Source organism: Phascolarctos cinereus, unplaced genomic scaffold (assembly GCF_003287225.1).
Source record: "Phascolarctos cinereus isolate Bilbo 61053 unplaced genomic scaffold, phaCin_HiC Scaffold_1;HRSCAF=81, whole genome shotgun sequence".
NCBI lineage: Eukaryota > Metazoa > Chordata > Mammalia > Diprotodontia > Phascolarctidae > Phascolarctos > Phascolarctos cinereus.
The window spans coordinates 76,494,267-76,515,347 of record NW_027555514.1 but is presented as its reverse complement, the minus strand read 5'-3'; the positions used below and the strand labels follow the sequence as shown (position 1 = coordinate 76,515,347).

Here is a 21,081-nt window from a genome sequence, read left to right as displayed (position 1 = left end):
TAAAAATAAGAGCAAACTAGAAGTCCTAATATTCTGCAGTAGCAAAAGCTTTTTAGACTAACATGGGACAATCAAGTCCTTAAAAACTTATGGCACATCATGTGGCAGGGAAAAAGGGACATCAGTATTTTAAAAAAGAGGTGTCAAACACACAGCCAACAACTCCTCCGGCAACACTCCAAAGTGGCTGAACCAGATTAAAATATAATTAGGAATTATGTAAGAAATAAATATAAAATAAAACCTTGATAATGCTAATTGTAGTTTCCTAAGTCAATATGTGGCTTACAAGAATCCTTACGTATGGTTTACTGTCCCCCATTAGTGCTGGTTCAAATGTAGCCTCAGACACTTTGCAGCTGTATGACCCTGGACAAGTCACTTCCCCTTTGTTTGCTTCAGTTTCCTCAACTCTAAAATGAGAATAATTACAGCACCTACCTCACAGGGTTGTTGTGAAGACCCAAAGAGATGCTAAAAATGAGATAATACCTTAAAGCACTTAACATGGTGCCTGACACATAGTCAGGCACTATATAAATGCTTATTCTCTTCCCTTCTTTTCTCCTTCTATTTAAGTTTGACATAATTGTTCTACACAAACCTATTCTAAAGTGTCTGAAGAAACGAAGGAAATCAGTTTTTAAATTTCAGGTCACAAAGTTCTATAAACTAACTTTGCATAATATAGCTGTACTAAATTATTAACTTACAGTAATTAGCTTTCTTGTCATTTGGGGACCATTTGCTAAATTACCGTCAATTGGTTTGGAATCAACAGATTTCTGGAAAAAAAAAGTCTTCAAGTTAAACATAATTAAATGAACAATAACTGCAAGGAATGCATACATATGTGATAAATGCTGAAGCAGCATAATTTGTTTACTTAGCACCTCTACAACAGAAAGAAAATCAATTTCTTGTCCTTAATTTAATTGGCACCTCATTTTTTACATTTTACCATCAAGTTGGTTCATTTTTTCCCCCTACGGTATATAAATTCCTGTCCCATATGAAGTCTGAGTTTGCTGAATTACAGGTAAACATTAAATCTATTAGCCTTTCTAAGCTATTTTGAAGTTTGATTTTAAGTTTTAGGCATGTGTGCGAATATTCCCAAATACAAAAGCTCTACTCATTTATATTTTTACGAAGATAAGTCAATACATTAAAATAAATCATTTCACAAAAAGTGGAATAAAAAAATGGAAACATATAAGTGAATAGTAAGTAATAAGAAACACTCAAGAAGAAGACACCCAAATGGTGACCTCCATTAAGAAAGAATCTCTCTAGATTTTGGAACGTGGAATCAAAATAGTTAAAAGATGAATATTAAGAAATTAATTTTCCCAAGAATTTTTAAAAGTTTAATGGAAGGGAGGGGAAGAGAAACTCTGATCATATCACATTCCCGCTAAAGATCTTCAGTGGTACCTGCTCACTTGACTCTCTCCCCTCCATAGCTCACCAGCCTGGGACCCATACAACAATTTCCTTGCTGGGGCTGCAGTGTTCGGCAGGCTCCTGTCTTTCTATCACCATTCTGGGGCAACAAGTAACAACTTCAACTCTGCCCTGCCACTTGCAGAAGGGGTGACATATTGGAAAATGGACTCAGCTGGAGAAGTAAAGAAGAGAGGGAACTTGGGCAGGACAAAAGAATGTTGGATTATGTCAGGCCTAAAGACAAGGGGAAAGACAGCCCCAGAGACATTTGGGGCTATGACTGAGGCAAGCAAAGTGCAAATTCCCCAATGTGAGAGGAAGCTGAACCAGCTTATAAGTCTAGTTCCTGCAGGGAAAGTCAGCATCCAAGGGGAAGAAATCAGAAGGTAAGTGACAGGGAAATATAACAAAAAGGACTAGAACCACTAATGATCTAAGGGGAAAATATCTTCAGTTAAACACTTAGAGCACAAACAAATAAATCAACAAGAAAGATACTTACATCAGAAAGAGAGATGGCTACCAAGACAGCAAATACACTGCAAAGTTCTCTAAGTAAATAAGAAAGAAAATGGACCAACACCTGAAAAAAAACTAGAACCCTATGGATTCCCAGGAAACCATAGCAGGATGTTCCCAAATGGTTCAAAAGAGAAATCAGAATCTTGAATAAAGTTAAAAGGCAACAAACCAAAGAATTTCTAACTTGCACAGCAAAAATAGTTAGCAGAATACAAAAAAAACTTCAATATGGACTAGAGTATCTTCAAAGGAGTGAAAGAGAGGACAACTGATTGAGAATACAAATATGTTGACATGAAGGACAATCTGAAAGAAGAAAAGCTAAAAGCAATGAGTTTTTTTTTAAAAAAACACCACCATCTGCATACAAGCAAAATATACTGATCTTGAAGAAAGGATGTAGAGACAAGGATCATACAACTACCAGAAGAACATAACTAGTTTAAAAAACACTGTAATAATGACCTATGTTAAATCAACAACAGCCTTTTACAGAAATAGGTTTTTACAAGGATTTCTGGTTTGTAGAAATTCTTAGGCTATAACAAAGGCCCATCACACCAATCACTCTGGCTTCCTCTACATATCATGCTAACTCAAACCAATGAGTAAAATATTATACATGAAGAGTAAATCATAAAATCTGCTTGCAGATTAAATCTTACCTCAATTACATGGGGCCGGACTGACTTTCTTTCTTTTTTACTTCGACCAAGGCTTTTTATAAAATTTTCAACTTCTTTCTCTGCCTGAGACATCTGTTGAGGGGTAGCATTCACTGAACATCTGTTTTAAAACGTAAAATATGCACATATATATACATATATAAATATGAGCATATAAAATATGTATGCATACACGTACGTTATCAATTAGACACAACTCTGATGCCTCATTGTGGTGTGGTGATGACTCTGGGTTCTGAGCTGATGCTAGAATGTGCAAATAATTCTTCTTCGGGAAGACTTCACATTAGTCCCATTTTAAGACTGTCTAGTTTGATCAGCCTTGCTACATAGAAAGAAGTTCATCACCAGTAGGCTGGTCATTAGGTGACAAATGCTTTGACCACAGCACAAAGCAAAATACAAAATGAACTTCTACCCTTGGCAGCCTCCTTCTTCTGCTCTAGATCAGCGGCAAAGTGACAAAAAAGTGAGCAAAGGATACTAAAAACATGAGCTTTTGAACTGTGTATAAATATTAACAGCTAATACTTGAAATGTGAGGTGTTTGTCCAATTATAAGCCCTGAGATAAATGAATCTTAACAGTTTCGACCAGCTCACTATAGAGCACGGATTCTTATCTCAGAGTCTATGAACTTGTCTTTTTAACATTTTGATAACTGTATTTCTATATAAATGGTTTTCTTGGTAATCTTTTATTTTTATTATTTTATTTTTTATTATTTTCTTTTATTCATTTAAAACCAATACTCTGAGAAGGTGTCCGTAGGCTTCATGCGGCTGCCAAAAGAGCCCAAGATATAAAAAAGGTTAAGAACCCCTGCTATTCAGAAAACTAAAGGAACTACTAAATGGAATGATTTAAAGGTTCCCCTTGGAGAGGTAAATAAAGGAGATCATGAATTTAGCTTTATTATAAAATCAAAGACAACAAGAACTACCATTCCAACAGATACTTCTTCATGCTCTACTTCTGTGCTTAAGTATAAGCAAAACCCCAAAAAACAAATAAACAAAAAAACCAACACCACCCACCATGAAGATAAGTAAAACTTATGCAACAACATCAATGGCAAAGGATGAGAATGTAGAGAATTCCACAAAAACCACAGGAAAACTATCTAAATTAAAGCAACACGTAAATTAATGCTTGACGAATTAAATACACAGGTAGATGAAGGGGAGGATGGCAAAATATATGTTGGAAAATATGGCTCACTAAAACAGACACAAATACCTTGCACCTATACGTTATTAATACTTTATGAAGAACCAGGAGGTGACAGAGACGTTAAACATTACATTACATAAAAAACTCAACTATATCTTTACAGGTAACAAAAGGCTATTGAAGTATGAGTCTTCTGAATCAACGGTCAAACCATAGACTTGTTAGAAGAAAGATTAAAATCAGTGCAAAATTAGAACAAAAAAGCGAAGACAAATAATGTACTTAAAGCAGCAACATTATCGATTTAAACAAACTAAGGAGGTTCCAAAAAAGGAAATGGTTGAAGGAAGAGAGCTCAATGTAGACTATCACCATTTCTGAGGCAAGCTTATCATCAATGGTAATTAACTGCGACTATGAGGCCAAAAGAAATGAAAAAATGCCTCAGTAAGTAAATGCTTGGTCTACCTGCCAAGCACAGAGATATCTGGTAGACAAAATAATATCAGTTTAGAATGCAATCTCATTCATAAAATATTCCAGAGGAAGATGGCAGTTTATAAGCATTCTTACTTCACAAAATAACTAGAAATAGCAGAGAGGGAAAAGCATTTACAAAAAGCTTGACAAAAATTTCAATTAAACTAGATCATCCTGAAAGTACCTAAGAACAAAACTATAAGAATAGAGAAAAAAGTTATTATCTATTGAGATATCTATCACAAATTATTTATTCCATTGCTATAACAGTGAAATTACCCAATCTGGACTCTTCACATGCTGAATGAGTTATTAAATACTGAATGAGGAAGTAGAAATGACATTCTAGGACCTAAAGATGAGGAGTGTGCCTAGATTAGACCAAGTATACACAAAGGAGGACAATTATGGAGGTGATAATTTTGAAGATGTTAAGGGGATCAATTCTCAAGATATTTAAATAGGAGAAAACACTAAATGATTAGAGAGAAAAGCAACTATAAACCTTACTGTTGTGGGGGAAAAGCAATCAAAAAATCTTTATGAGAATAGTTTACTTTGATGGAAAGTATGAAAAGGGAACAGGCAGGTTCTACAAATGACATTAGGCTTTCTCAAAAGATATTCTAGAACAGACCACATCTTTAAAATAAGTCACACAAAAAGAATGAAAGAGGCTGAGAATAAAAAAGACCTCACAGAGTTCACTATTCTGTGTTGAAAATAAAACAATCACTTAATTTGGCTAAGCAAATTCCCACTATAAATGTTCTACAACTAGGTATCTCCTAGGTATACATTAAAATCATACAAGCTAGCCTTCGTTCCTCTCTGAACTTTCTCTATCCTGCCACAGCAACTACCTCACCCTGGAAGCTCAGTTAGCTCTTGACTTCCTTATAACACAGAAGTACAGTCTTCCCTTTCTGACTGATTGATTTCCTCTTAAACTTGTCATTTCAAGAAACAGTACCAAGGCCAGCCATATCTGTCTCTACCTCCGCGCTCCAGCCAAGATCTCTGGACATGCCCCCTTCTCCCTCCCCACCATCTTTTCAGCTTCCTTTCATGTGCTATGTTATCCCATTAAATATTAGCATCTTGACTGAGTTTTCTTTCTCTTTGTATCAGTATTTCCAGAACTTAACAGAATGCTTGGTTCACAATAACCACTTAATAAACGCTTAATGATTTGACATAAGATTTCTTGAAACAGTTTTGAAAAAGGACCTCTCAACTGTTAATATTAAATGAAGTATAAAACAGGGAAATATTTGCTAGCCAAAAGCATCAAGCACTGCTGTGAATGATGTTCAGTGGTGTCCAAATGGGAGATGCTCTATGATTGACAAGATCTTCCCAAAGTCCTTTTTAACAGATGACATTGTGGTATCTGCATCAAGCCCTGGAACACAGTAGAACCTACTAAACATAAGCCAGAATCACTCCGTATCGGCCAGCATAAAAATCCACATAGGAAAAATCCAAGAGAAGTTAAGAATGTTTATTGTCCATAGTGTGATATGTAGCTGGATGGAAAACCAACAAAGCTGTTTCATCAGAATACATATATAGAGGTTGAAGATGGACAATGAACTGGGCCCAGAAATAATGAGAATATCCATATCAATAAAACAACATAAATGCCAAAATAACCAAGTATTTAACTAATATTCCAGTTAATAACTGATTTTATTTTTCTTTTTTAAATGTATATTTTATCAGTCTGGTAAGGTGTTTTGTTTTGTTTTTAAATCTAAAATTTCACTGGTGTAGGGCACTCCCAATAAGGAGTTCCCTGTACCAATGCTGATCTGCCACAATCCTATAACTTGTGTTCTGGGCCATTCCCTGGGACACTGAGAGGTTAAGGCCCTTCCTTAGGCTAGTATGTATAGTCAGTATGTATCAAAAACGGAACTTATCTTCAAGTCTTTCTGATTATGACCTATACTGCTATCTACATTTACTCAAGTTAATTACTGTATTGGAGATTTTTTTTTTAGCATTAATCAAAAAGAAAAAATCAACCTATCACAGAAAGAAATCAAGAAATTTCTTTTGAAGTTATACACAAAAACCATATTTAGCAAAAATTAGTAAATCACACACAAAAATATATTTAGCAAAAATAAGTAAACCACAAGGTTATTTGATATCTGAGAAACCATTAATTCTTACCTCATATTATCAGAATTTAATAAATGTTTCTTGATGCGTGGAAGTTTTCTTAGGATTGGCTTAATGTCTGACATTTCTGCAACTCGCTTCATTAGTCTCACCTGACCCAAAGCAATGACATACGTACATATGTTACATGGAAAAGTTAAAACTAGTTACTTAAAAAACAGAATTTCTGGTAGTGAATCTAAGTAAATTTAAGATACCAACAGTTTCTGTGAGTTTGCTCAGTACAGGGAAAATTTAAAGGTTTTTTTTTTTGCTGAAATGTGGACAGGAAGATAAGATTCTGTATGCATGCAGGTTAACATTTTTGACTTTTGTATAATTTATTTCTTTTAGTAAAATCACCTCTACAAATGTTTATAAAGTATCTACTATAAGTGAAGCCACACAGCGCTCGGTCCTAGGGATACAAAGACAAAAACTAAGTAGTTCTAGCCGTCAGCAAGCTTTTATTTGACTAAGGGAATACGTAATATGCATGAATAAGTGTGATACAAGATGTGACAAAAGATGAAAGAGCAGGGCACTAATGACATGGAGGTCAGATTATTCTTTCATGACAGAGGTGACACCAATGACAAACCTTGAAGAAAGTCAAGTACTGTGGGAAGAAGAGGTGAGAATGAAGTTCATTCCCAGGAGGAGGAATGGCTTTTGCAAATGTCTGGAATTGGGAGGTGGAATGCTCCAATTTAATTACTTGACTGAAGCTAATAAATCCAGAATAATCAATTATTTCTTTACCTGATCCATGCCATTAAAGGTTTCTAGCAAGTCTCCAGCAGGAGTAAGTGTTCTACTAGCTCTAACAGATGCATATAAATGGCCAGAATTAGGAATTCCATTTGAAAGCTCTTGAGCACTCATTTTAACTAACACTTTAAAGTGTTCCTCATCTTCAAAGTGTGGGCTATAAAAAAATAAAAGAACAGCTTATTGTCAACACAAAAGACAATCCCTTATGTAATAATGGAACTGAAAAACAATTCAACAATGATTATCTATCTCTGCCCCTCCCAGGATAAGCTCAACACCTCAAAACTCAGTTCCTAATCCAGTGCTTGACTGACACCACCTCCCTCAGCCACTTTTCTCCTCCATCCAGAGAGCTGGAGGACAGAGCACCAAACTCTCAGATCACTCTCCTTTGCATCTGCTGCTCTGCCTGGTTTCAACTCCAGGGAACAAAATTGCCCCTGGTGTCCTTACTCCTCCCCCATTTCCTACCTCCTTTTATATGTTATCTCCCTATCTCAATTAATTGTAACCTTATAGAGGGCTTTTCTTTTTACTACTTGTATCCCTAGCAATTAATAAATGTTTCTTGGACTGAACTGGAACTATGTTCAGCTTGGGTATGCAACACAATTCCCAACTTTAAGATACTTACAATCTAGTAAATGATATTAGATATGTATACCAATAACTACCAGCAGATCCACAATCATATTTTATCAAATTAAATCATGATTAAATATATTAAATGAAGTCAAAGTTGCTTGAAAGAAAGGGGAATGAGGGAAGATTTTGTGGAAGAGATAGACCTTGAAAGAAGAAATGAGGAGAATACTATCTACACATGGGAAGTACTCTGGGCGAACACACAGAGTAAGAAAGGGCAGAACAAGTCTGAGAATAGCAAACTGGCTGGCATGCTATGTACAAAGAGGAAAAGTGAGGAAAACAGCTAGAAATGCTACTTGGAGGCAGACTGTTAAGAATATTAAAAGGCAAGCTAGAGTTAATACTGTATTTAACAGCCAATCAAGAGCAACTGAGGATATTTTATACTTACTGAAAATCTACTTTGTATTAATTTATAGACTATGTAAAAATTTGTCATAATCTGGTCCAAGTCCAGAATTACAAAAATTTTTTTAAAGTAAACTATTAATGATTAAGCACTATGACTAAAGTCCTCTTTACTTCTAGGATTTAGACTTCCAGAGTATCTAAAAGGTAACATTATGTGCAAGTAATGAAGCCATGTTACTTGTTAAATATTTCGCTCCATAAATGCATCATGTCTGACAGATTTCGATCCAAGCACAAAGATGAGAACAGCACCCCCTGAAAAGAGAAAAATAAAATCCATTGTTGGCCAGTCTACAAAAAGCTAAATAATATTTTTAAACCCTCTTAATTGACGTTTAAACTGCAATTGCGACCGTGGAAAAGACAAAATATGATTACCTGTTCATACATATCTAAATCTGAATCATCTGGAATCACGTGAGGAGAGACCGACATTCCTCCCGTTCTCAGTTCTATTTGCTGAGCTAGTTCTCTATAGTTATAAACGCCACAACCCATTCTGTTAACAAAGAAATACTCATTTAAACTTCATCATTGTTTTAAAATACATGTATGTAGACATAAAATTACTAGTAAGTATCCTAAATCAATTCATTATAATCATAGCACTGAAAATGCTATTCTTTATACTTCATCATGAAGTATCTATGAAGTGTCTATGAATTTTAACAGCACCCCTCTAGATGTCTCTATTAATTCCCTACAAAAAGAAATTACAGGGGGGCAGCTAGGTGGTGCAGTAGATAAAGCACCGGCCCTGGAGGACCTAATGTCAAATCTAACCTCAGACACCTGACACTTCCTAGCTGTGTGACCCTGGACAAGTCACTTAACCCCATTGCCTAGCAAAAAAAAAAAAAGAATAACAAGAAATTACAGTCAACAGATTATATGTGTACGTACCTATAAATATCCACAGAAACTACACTAGTAGTGTCAAGAAATCAAATTTTAAAAATATCTGTCCATCTCTAAATATAATTAATTCCTCTAGCCTTTTCCTCTTCTACCATTTTCTTTACCCCATTTAAATGGTTCAGTGTTCCAAGGAGGAAAAGGATTAAGCAATAAGTGATTGTATGTATAGCCCTGGAAACAGGAAGACTGACTTCTGAGGTCATCTCCCTCACAAAGTTAAGGCACTTAAGTTTCAAACAATTTATAAAACCTTCCTGGGATTGTCTCAACTCAAAATGAAAATATGGCAGATGACCTAAAGAAAAGCAGAGCCAAAAGAATAATTGTGAAGACTCTATTATGTCAAAAAATATCAATTTTTAAAAAAATCAATAAAAATATAATAAAGATTCAATGAAAAGATTACTGTAAGCAAGGACAGAACAGTAAAAACAAAGAAAAAAATTAACCCCCAATATTTTCCAACTTCAAATTTTTGAAGGGAATGATGGACCTGGAAAATAAAAGGAAGAAAAAATTCTGGTATTATCAGGCTTCCCAAAAATCATGAAGAAAAAAAAATCTGGCCAAATGATAAACAGTAAGAGAAAACTTCTGGAAAATAATGAAAAAGAAGAGTACACGGCAAACTGACAGAAGTGAGCTGCTAACAATGATGAATGCCAAATTCAGCTCACTCAGACAAGTATTTTCAATACTCAAAATAAAAACACCAATGAAATTACTTTTAAGCAACCAAAAAGTATGGCATCACAATCAAAAACCTATCACATAGAATTGCACAAGATTTTTCTTCCAAGGGAAAAAAAAAATTATAGAAACTGGAACCAGATAAACTCAAAGTTAAGAGACTTCACCAAAAATAAAAAATCAGCTAAATATAAGTAACCTTTTCAAAGATAAGCAATGGTCATTAAAGCTGCATTAATCTAAGAAATTTATGGTGGTAAAAGTTAACCTTACAATTTCTGACATGAAAATAAACATAAGAGCACAAGCTGTATCAAGTTAATAAATACTGAAATCAACAGACACTGACAGTTGTAATAAATTAGCCTCTTTCTCAAGGCAATCTCTATAGAGGGATTAAAAATAAAAGTAACATTATATGGGCTAATAAATTAGTGAGCCAAATAAATGGATTTGAAGGGATGAGGGGGTGAAGGAAGGAAAAAGGAAGAGAGTAATAAGTGCACTGGATCATAAGGATACAGACTGGACCTATGATTTCATCAGCATAGGAACTCTCAGGTGAGGAAACTCCTTGTACCAATGGTACCCTCTCTCAGCAACTTGTAATTGTCGAAAGTAGCCTAAAGTACTGATGAGTTAAAAGGACAAGGCCAATGTCAAACATAGCCTGTTTATGTCAGAAGTTGGGAATCCAAGTCTTCTTTACTTCAAAGCCAACTCTAGCCACTAGTCATGCTGACCCTCAGTGGTCTCTTTGGAGCCAGAAAGGTCTCTGAAGGGCATCTAGTCTAATCCTCTCTCTCTTTTTTTTTTTAAGGCTAGGCAATGGGGTTAAGTGACTTGCCCAGGGTCACACAGCTACTAAGTGTTACGTGTCTGAGGCCGGATTTGAACTCAGGTACTCCTGACTCCAGGGCTGGGTGCTCTATCCACTGCGCCACCTAGCTGCCCCTTAATCATTTCATTTTATAGATGAGATATCCAATTAAATGGGGTGGGGGGAGGAGGCAGAGTAACAAAGATAAAAAAGGAGGGTTAGGGGGATGCTATCCAAAGTAATACTCCTGTCTCAAACATAGGGACACATATTTGAAAGACTATATTTGACCATAATGGACAAACAAAATGATAAATCATATAAATATATCAAAAGATACAAAAAAGGCCTTTGATAAAATACAAAAATCTTTTGTTAGAAACTAACAGCTAGCACTCTATATACAGGAAAACATCTTAATAAACCATTATTATTTGACATAGTTTCAGAAGTGCTAGCTACAAAGGGGGGAAAAAGGGGTTTTTTCCCCTTGTTTTGCATTTAAGTTTAAAATGAATAAAAATTTTACAAAAAAAAAAAAGAAGAAATGATTAAACAAAATCAAAAGAATAAGAAAACAGAAGAAAATGTGAAATTTCTCATTGGAAAAACTGATCTGGAAAACAGATTCAAGAGAAATAATTTAAGAATTATTAACTACATGAAAGCCATAATCAAAAGGACCTGGACATCATATGGGGTAAATTATCTCACATAAAAGAGGTGAGAAAGAGCTGTTATAATGGAGGAAAAGATGGGAGGGTGTGGGTCTGTGGCAGGCAATACCTGAACCATACTGTCATGTGAAGTAGCTCACAGAGAAAATAACATACACATTCAGTTGGGTATAGAACTCTTATCTTACTCTATAAGGAAGTAAAAAAGGGGTGGGGGATAAGAGAAATAATTTTATAGACAAAGGGCTATAAAACTGTGCACATCCTCTGATCCAGCAATACCACTGCTAGGTCTGTGTGAGAAAGAGAGACAGCCAGAGACAGAGAGAACTGTACAAAAATATTTATGGCAGCTCTTGTGATGGCTAAGAATTGGAAATGAAGGCGATATTCCCATCAACTGGGGAATGGCTTAACAAGTTGTGGTACTTAATTTTAACAGATTATTACTGTGCTCAGCAACTTGTAATTGTCGAAAGTAGCCTAAAGTACTGATGAGTTAAAAGGACAAGGCCAATGTCAAACATAGCCTGTTTATGTCAGAACAGTGACAAGCAGGATGATTTCAGAAAAACCTGGAAAGACTTACATGAACTGATATAAAGTGAAGTGAGCAGAATAAGGAGAAAATCATACAAAGTAACAACAATACTATACAATGAAGAACTGTGAATGACTTAGTTATTCTCAGCAATACAATGATCCAAGACAACCTCAAACGACTCATTATGAAAAATGCAATCCACCTCTGGAAAAAGAAGTAATGTTATCTGAAAACAGACTGATGTACACTATTTTTCATTTTCTTTCTTTCCTTTTTCTTTTCCTTTTCCTTTCTGGCACAAAAAGACTAATATGGCTGCACATGTATAATCTATATGAGATTCTTTACCATCTCAGGGAGGGGGGAAGAAAGGGAGGAAAAGATAGAATTTGGAATTCAAAACTTTAAAAGAAAAATGTTAAAAATTGTTTTAACATGTAATTGGGGAAAAATAAATATTTCACTGGATCCTTACAACAACTCTGGGAGACAGCTGTTAATATTATACCCATTTTTACAACTGAGGAAACTGAGGCAGAGAGCAATTAAGTGATCTGCCCAAGGTGACACACCTAGGAAGCGTCTTGATTCCGCATTTGAACTCAGGTCTTCCTGACTCCAGGCCTAGTGCTCTACCACTGTGCCATCTATGTGTGTGTTTGTGTTATTTATATATCTGTCCTCATAACAAATATCAAAATCATCTTACTTTGTAAGGACACTGCAGAAGAGAGGCACATATGGCCTAAGTTCTTCAGGAAGTGTATTCAGATTAGAAAAGGCTCTGAAATATACCACACCATTGGTTGGTTGAGCACAGTACTGGACAGGGATTTCACCTGCTATAGGAGACAAAAAGTAATGTATGATTAGTATGGAATTGCAAGAACTACTAAGAAGTATATGATTATTTTTGATATTTAAAAATGCTACTAGAGAGGATGCTGGAAAGATAGCAGAGTAGGTCAGAAAACTCCAAGCTCTCAAGATTTTCCCCACAAAGAGAGATGAAATAGCATCTCAGGGAGAACACTGAGAAGTAAAAATAAATAAGAGTAGGGATAGAACAGGGGTCCTCCTAAGACGATTGGAGAAGATCTGAAGAAAAGTCCCAGGACAAGGCTTGGTCCCTGTGAAGAGTAAACAGCTCCAGGCTAGGTCCTAGGAACCCTTAAATAACAAGTGGCAAGCCATGGGGTTCAGCTCAGTTGGGAGGCTGGCTAGGCAGGAACTTCTACCCCCAGGGACAGTGAGGAGTATGAGGCACCTAAGCTGGGCAAGATCCAGAGAAGGTCTGCTGAAAAGGAATGCCAGACACAGCTGTGCTGCGGAGACCCAGCAGGAGTAAGAAGGAACTAGCACACGCCCGGTGAGTCCAGAAGCAGCAAGGCAGGGACACAGCTGGCTGTGGCCACTTACCAGAGGCTGGAGGCCTTGGTTCCAGTTCCATGCCAGAAGGGAGAACTAAAGGAGGATCTGAGGCCAGAGGCACCATCCCTCACACCTCAGTACTAGAAGTGACTATAAAAACTAAGCTACTACAAATTAGAAAAAAAATACACAAGCAAAGGAAAAAGAATCCAACCACAGTGAGTTACTATGGGAATAGAGAAGACCAGGGTTTGTCTTCAGAAAATAATGAAGCAAAGAAATCCTCTTCTACCCCAAAGAGCAATGTCAAATGGCCACCTGCTGAAAAAGAATTCACAGAAGAACTTAAAAAAGACTTTAAAAATCAAATAAGAGGTCTAATAGGCAGGGCCAAGACGGCGGAGTGAAAGCAGCAACTTGCTTCAGCTCTCCCTCAAACCCCTCCAAATACCTATAAAAATGGCTCTAAACAAATTCTAAGGCAGCAGAACCCACAAAAAGACAGAGTGAAACAAATTTCCAGCCCAAGACAACCTGGATGATTGATCAGAAAGGTATATCGTGCCAGGCTGGTAGCTGAGCACAGCACGGCATGGGCGCACAGGCCTCAGAGGACTGAATCAGGGGCAGCTGTGGAAGCTTCCAGACTCCTCAATCCACAAATGCCAAAGACAACTTAGAAGGTCAGTGGGAAAAGTCTGTTTCTGCAGTGCTGAGAGAGGAAGGTGTAGTCTCAGATCCAGTTCCCCAAGAATGCGACCCTGGGGTGGGCAGCTTCTGCCTACAGACTGAGGGGGAATCAAGTGGCTGATCAGAGAGGGATTGCAGGGATCTCTCTGCTGGTGCTGAGGCAGGAATCTCTTGCTTTGCCCGTGCTTGGATCTGGGTCACAGTTCTGGACAGGTCCTGGTATAAGGAGGAGCGCTGGCAGGGTGGAGCTTGTTGTGGCTATGGACAGGAAACCTTCCTCACAGTTCCAGGACAGAAAGCAGTGCTTGTGGTCACTAACAGACCACAGCACAGGCCAGGAAAGGAGTAAACACCTTGCCCCTTATCATACCACCTTGCAAGAACTGAAAATTTACGGTCCCTACAAGTATCTCTGAAAACAGCTATATAAACCCCCGAAGCTTGGGACAGTACATTCTCCACATTGCAAGCAGACTCTTACCTTAACAAAGAGTTTAAAACTCAAGTAACTGGCTGGGATCATGAGCAAGCAGTGCAAAAAGAGTCAGACTTATTATTTTACTTTGGTAAGAAGATCAAAATATACAACCAGAAGAAGACAACAAAGTCAGAGCTCCTACACCCACAGCCTCCAAGAAAAATATGAGTCAGTCCCAGGCCTTGGAAGAGCTCAAAAAGGATTTTGAGAAGCAAGTAAGAGAAGTAGAGGAAAAACTGGGAAGAGAAATGAGAGTGATGCAAGAAAATCATGAAAAACAAGTCAAGAACTTGCTAAAGGAGACCCAAAAAAATAGTGAAGAAAATAACACCTTAAAAAATAGCCTAACCCAAATGGCAAAAGAGGTCCAAAAAGCCAATGAGGAGAAGAATGCCCTAAAAAGAAAAATTGGCCAAATGGAAAAGGAAGTCCAAAAGATTACTGAAGAAAATACTTCCTTAAAAATTAGAACAGAGCAATTGGAGGCTAGTGACTTTATGAGAAATCAAGACACTGTAAAACAAATCCAAAAGAATGAAAAAATAGAAGAGAATGTGAAATATCTCACTGGAAAAACAACTGACCTGGAAAATAGATCCAGGAGAGAGAATTTAAAAATTATTGGACTATCTGAAAGCCATGATCAAAAATCAGATAAGAGAGATTGAGGAAAATCTAAAAAAAGACTAAGAACAATCCAAGAAAAACAAGAAGATTATGAAAAGTAAGTCAACCAATTAGAAAAAGAGAGCCACAATCTTGAGGAAGAAACAACTCCTTGAAAATCAGAATTGGCAAGGGGAGGCCAGTGAAGTAACAAGAGATCAAGAAATAATAAAACAAAATACAAACAAAGAAAAAATAGAAGAGAATGTGAAACATCTCATAAGAAAAACAACTGATTGGGGCAGCGCAGTGGATAGAGCACTGACCTTGGAGTCAGAAGGACCCGAGTTCAAATTCCACCTCAGACACATAACACTTACTAGCTGTGTGACTCTGGGCAAGTCACTTAACCCCAACTGCCTCACCAAAAAAAAAAAACAAAACCCAAAACCCCAAAAACCAAAAAAAACAAAACAAAAAAAAAAAGAAGAAACCGATCAGGAGAACAGATCAAGAAGAGAAAATATAAGAATAACTGGACCATGATAAAAAAAAAAGAAATCTTGATACAGTAATACAAAAAATAATTAAAGATAATAGTCCTGAAGTATTAGAACAAGAAGGGAAAGTAGAAACAGAAAAAAATCCACCTATCCCCTCCTGAAAGAGATCCTATGAGGAAAACCCACAGGAATATTATAGTCAAATTCCGAAACCCCTAGGCTCGAGGATAAAATATTACAAGCAACAAGAAAAAAAAGATTTAAATATGGCAGTGCCACAATTAGAATCACACAATACCTAGCAGCGCTAACACTAAAAATAATAGGAGACCAAGGTAGCAGGTAGAAGTAAAGTGGAGGAAGAACAGGAAATAAGAGATGTACAAACATAAAAACAAAGATCAGGAGTAGAATTTGTTAGGGAAAGTGTATGTCTATATTATGTATGTATGTGTATACATGTATATGTGTATGTATATATCTATATCTATGACTATATACTCGCTTAATTGTAGCCTTTGCAGGGGGGAAGAAATGGGAGAAAAAAAAAACAAAGTAAAAAGTGCACAGCAGAGAACAAAAGAAAACTAACAAGAAAGCAAAGATGTACAGCTCTCAACACAATGTGTATTTATCATATAGGCTTTCTTGACATGGAAATTTATTGCTATAAATTTTGAATCCTGTCTTATGTTCCACTGTGCACATGACATGCTTTTTTCCCCTTTCCTTATTTTGTATTTAAGTTTCAATATCTAAGTTCATAATAGGCTTCTTTTACTTTTCTTATTGTGCATTTAAGTTTCAGTAATAAAAAAGTCCCCAAAATGATACTGTTGTTTATAGTAAACAACTAAAATTATACAATCATATTTAGTGTAATTCAGCTCACTTTCATTCACTTTCTATAGCCTACAGTTTAATGTCAATTTAAGATTTTAAAATTTAATTCACAGTAAATTTTGGAATATAATCTTAGACACAAACTGTTTTCAGTTAAATTTTAAGATTGAGAATTTTCTAAACAGCTTTTTCATTTTGTAAGTAGTATAAACTTGGCATTTAAGGCTTAGTTTGGCTTTTAAAGTTTCCACCCTTTGATCCAATCCCTGAAAAAGAGTTATGAATTCTGGGTTCTACGTCTTTGCTTACACTATAATGTCTATCATACTCTTCCTGTCTACTTTTTTTTTAATAAGATCTAGAGCTGGAAGGGACTGTAAAGGTCATCTCATGCAAACTTCTCATTTTGCACATGAGGAAAGTGATGCCCAGAAGTTAGATGACTTGCCCAAGGTCACATGGCTAACAAACTGAAGAATCAGGATGCAAACCAGGTCTAAATCCAATTTTTGTTCCATTATATTGAAATAAACAATACTTTAAAATTTATAATTCCTATCACTAAAATGTCTCATATAAGTCCTCACTCAGCCCAGGGGCAGAGGCAGAAATAAAATGTGAATTACTACTTATCTAAGTACTGGGGAGAAGAGGGCAACAGGGCACTAGACTGGGAGTCAGGAAACCTGGTTATTGGTTCTGTATTTCACTCATTCTCTAAACTTCAACATTGCTGCCCTCCTCCCTCAGGACCTAGCTTAATGAGCAGAGACGGTTCAGGGATCTAGTCCATTTTTTGTTTCCTTCTTCTGGACTCATGGATAGTTTCTGTGGCTTGTCCTTGCCTCCTTCTTCCTATGATTTTTTTTCTCCCATAACTCCAACTAGGCCAAAATTATGTTTGGGCAAAAGAATCATGAGTTGAACTACTCCCCTCGAAAATTTGTACTACATCCAGTACCAGGATTCACACCCTCCACTAACTTCAAAAAGAGAAAACGACAAAACCACATCAAACCATCTCCAAAGAAAACCAAAGCCGAAGCACTAAATAAGCAGGCCAGCAAGAGACAGGCTCCAGGAAAAGTTTAGCTGTCACAGACTATAGAGAACCAGAAGTAAAATAAAGGGAGATTCACTGGCTGGAATACTGTAATTCCTTTTTTAACAGCCAAAGACAAAGTTTACTAAAGATTCGCCATGTTGGCCACAGTTTTAAGGAATCTGAACATTTGTGACCCTCGTATTGACAAGTGGGTGAGAGTGAATCTCAGCTGTTGGCTAGATTTTAAGAATCTGAGCTAGCATACTGTAATTCTTAAGAGAAAACAGTATTATGTATCTTATTTATTCGCAACTCAAATGAAACCAAAATGAAGTCAGAATTTTCTCCCACAACACTGATGTTCAAATTACAATGACCTGCCAATGCTGTATCCATCTCAGTAGAGGGTATAGTGGGCTCAATGTCAGACACTTTTAATGCTGGTAGACAAGTAGCATCTTGTGGTTCACTTTGCAAATTCTGTAATTCTAAACCTAAAAAGAGAAAAAGAAATGACTGAATTATGGTTTCAATTTAAAAATGTACTCAATCCTATTACTGATTCTACAACTCTGCAGACACAATTAAACATTACAAACCTCTGTTTTTAGTTGATTCCTTTAGGAATGCTGTAGTATTTCTAAAAACTTTGATTAATATTCTTAAGAAATTATTTTTCTAAGCTTTCTATATATTACAAACGTCCTACATTGAAAGCAAATAGTATTTGATTAGCTAACAGTAGTAGCTGTTGTGGATTCACAGAATCTGAGAGGGAAGGGAAACCCTGCAATCATCTCCTTTAATTCATATCTGAACAGGAACCGTGCTGTTCTACAACTTCCCTCCATCATTCCTAATTCTGTCCTCTGGGGTCTAGTAAAACGAACCTCATCTCTCCCCCACATGACAGCCCTACAAATGCTAGAAGACAGCTATGGTTTGCTACCAACTTCTCTAGCTTAACCATCCCCAGTTCCTTCACAGTTGATGAATTTGTTGTATGGTTTTGAGTTTAAGGCAATATTCTGGATGCCTACATCTAGAAATACTCTGGCCTTGTCAATTTCCTTCCTAAAATACGGATTCAAGATGTGGTCTGACCAAATACAGCTGAGCCAGATTTTTTCATTTTCCTTCTTCTATACCTCTAAGGTAAAGAGAGAAATGGAAGCATTCCACGTGCCAACGGACTGCCTTACCTAATATTTTTTTCACTTGTTCCTGAATCCTGGCTTTCTTTGGTGTCTTTAATTAAGCCACGTGTCCTTTCCTTTTGGATCTTCACTTAAACAAGCCAAATAAACAAGCCTACTGCTTCAACAGACAAAATTTATACTGCACTTACTAGGGAATGTGTTAAGCACTTCACAATTATTTCATTTGATCCTCACAACAACCCTGAGAGATAACTGCTGTTATTATCCCTACCTATCTTATAGATGACTTATAATAACTGACGTATGAAATTAACATAACCAGGAGAACAATCTACATGATGACCAAAACAATAAGTTGAGAGGAAATAATGCTGAAAGATCTCAGAATTCTGTCTAAAATAACAGCCAATTATGAATTTAAAAGCGTTAAGTATGAAACATACTTTTTAACTCGATGGCAGAGAAGTTATTGACTAGAGGTGTAGAATGGGCATTCTTAGGCATAGCCAATGTTGACTTGTTAAATACCTGATTATGTATACTTGTTACACTCGGGGAGAGGGGTGGAGAAGCTGATTAGTAACAGACATGGGGGGGGGGGAGAAGCTAAATTTTATTCAGCGGCATTAATCATTTTAACCAAATGGTTAACTAAACAAGTTTAGGTGTTTTTGTTGATCATCAATATCAAATTTTCAATTAAACATTTAAATTTTTTAAGAAGTGACAGGAAAATAAGCACTGCTGGACTGTTTCAATAAAGCAGATAAAATATGAATGCTGATTTGACATTAACAAAGGAAGGAAGAACTGTGATCATGTATATAGCATTGTGGGATCAGACATATCAATTGATGTCAGCGATATTTCCCACGATTTCCCAAATTACAATGTAAGTAAAAAGGCAGAAGTTAAAAAAAAATTAAGACACTGATAGGGTGTAATCAACACTGTTGGGAGTAGCCATAATGATGGCTTCACAGATCCCACCAAGTATCATAATTACGTCAACACTAAAAAATTGTTTTCTGACTTAAAGACGTTTGGCTTTTCTGTATAAGTAAGAATTCACTTATAAAAGTAAAAGGTAGGAATAAGGTGAACGTTAAAAATTAAATAGCACATTTGTTAGACATGTTGCTTCTACATTAAGATATAAAACTAATCTCTCCCCTCCTAAGCCCACGTTCTATCCTCTTTGAGTCGCAGCACCACTGTATAGTCTCCTAGCTGAAACTGTGGAGTTTTATTCTTTCCTCTCCCTACCCCACCCGATGGCAATGAAGCCTATAATTCTTTGCAATTTCTTGCATGTTTTTGTACTGCTCAAAGAGCTTGGCACCATAACTTAACATATGATGGGTTTCCAGTAAATACATGATTGACTGAAATGACACCAACTTCTTCATTAACTATGCCAACATAACTAATGTGGTACTACAGGTTTACATTATAGGATGTTACAAGAAAGATCCTGTTTAAAAAAGACATCCTCTCTATATTTAAAAACCTACAAAAAATCCTAACCTTTTTCATATATGTGTAGCTTCTCTTTCATAGAAAGAGAATCAATCTTTTGTTTCAGTTTTTCCATTTCCATTTGTGCTTGCTTGTCATAATATTTTTCATCTGGATTCATAGATAAAGTCAACCTGTGTGGGTTATTCTGTAACAAAAAAATAGCAAAATAAATCAAGATAATATTGAAAATTACCACTTATTTTTCTTTGCATTCTAAAGTTATCACTAATAGAAAAAATACAAACAGCACCCACTGCTCAATTTTCACCAAATGAAATAAAGAACTTTGCTAGTTACCTTAACAATCTCAATAATTAAGAGAAAAAAGTTTGTCCAAAATTATCCAGATAAATGTTTTTGGTTCTATTTGTTTTACCAATGAAAATGGACTGTGTACACAAGCAAATAGCTATACGAATTATTATAACCATCTGTTTACATAAAAACAAATCAACTCTGAAATAAAAATTAAGCAGAACACTGACAAACCTAGCCCAGCATTTATTCACTCTAGATAATTAATAAACAATTCACATATTTGTTGTGTTACTTAAAATGTGACATAAATAGAAACCCTTGCAATTACTACCCTGCATATATACAAGTGAAACAAAAAAAAAAATCTACTATTCAGAGAAAGTGAAACTGTTGCAGGGAAGGGAGAGCAGCAAGTTCTTACTTCAAAGGGCTTTGTGCGGACAGCTTTAGCCACTTTTAATCAAGCAAGTTAAAATTAAAATCAACTTTGTCTTTTTAAACCAACAGCTAAAATTATACTTGTGATATGCATCCTAAAACTTTATAAAATAGAAATGCTTCCCTTAAGCAGAGATGATTTCCATTTTTTTTCTTCATGTTAGGAAGTATGCAATGAGTATGAATGCTTTTAAAGAGAATCTGATA

The 21,081-nt window shown here is 36.1% G+C and overlaps 1 protein-coding gene across 3 annotated transcripts in view; it reads right to left on the bottom strand.

Annotated features, from left to right (window-relative positions):
- Nucleotides 1-21,081, bottom strand: part of PITRM1 (pitrilysin metallopeptidase 1) — a 44,574-nt gene that overhangs the window by 7,391 nt on the left and 16,102 nt on the right. For 2 of the 3 annotated variants that reach the window (XM_020990377.2, XM_020990379.2), the window contains exons 14-22: nt 20,185-20,323; nt 17,875-17,991; nt 12,671-12,803; nt 8,691-8,811; nt 8,491-8,567; nt 7,242-7,407; nt 6,492-6,592; nt 2,637-2,757; nt 714-785 (exon numbers count right to left, since the gene is read on the bottom strand). In XM_020990377.2, the coding sequence (XP_020846036.1) occupies nt 714-785; nt 2,637-2,757; nt 6,492-6,592; nt 7,242-7,407; nt 8,491-8,567; nt 8,691-8,811; nt 12,671-12,803; nt 17,875-17,991; nt 20,185-20,323 (1,047 nt within the window). The remainder of the gene's footprint in view (nt 1-713; nt 786-2,636; nt 2,758-6,491; nt 6,593-7,241; nt 7,408-8,490; nt 8,568-8,690; nt 8,812-12,670; nt 12,804-17,874; nt 17,992-20,184; nt 20,324-21,081) is intronic. The other variant, XM_020990378.2, reaches the window with a different exon arrangement.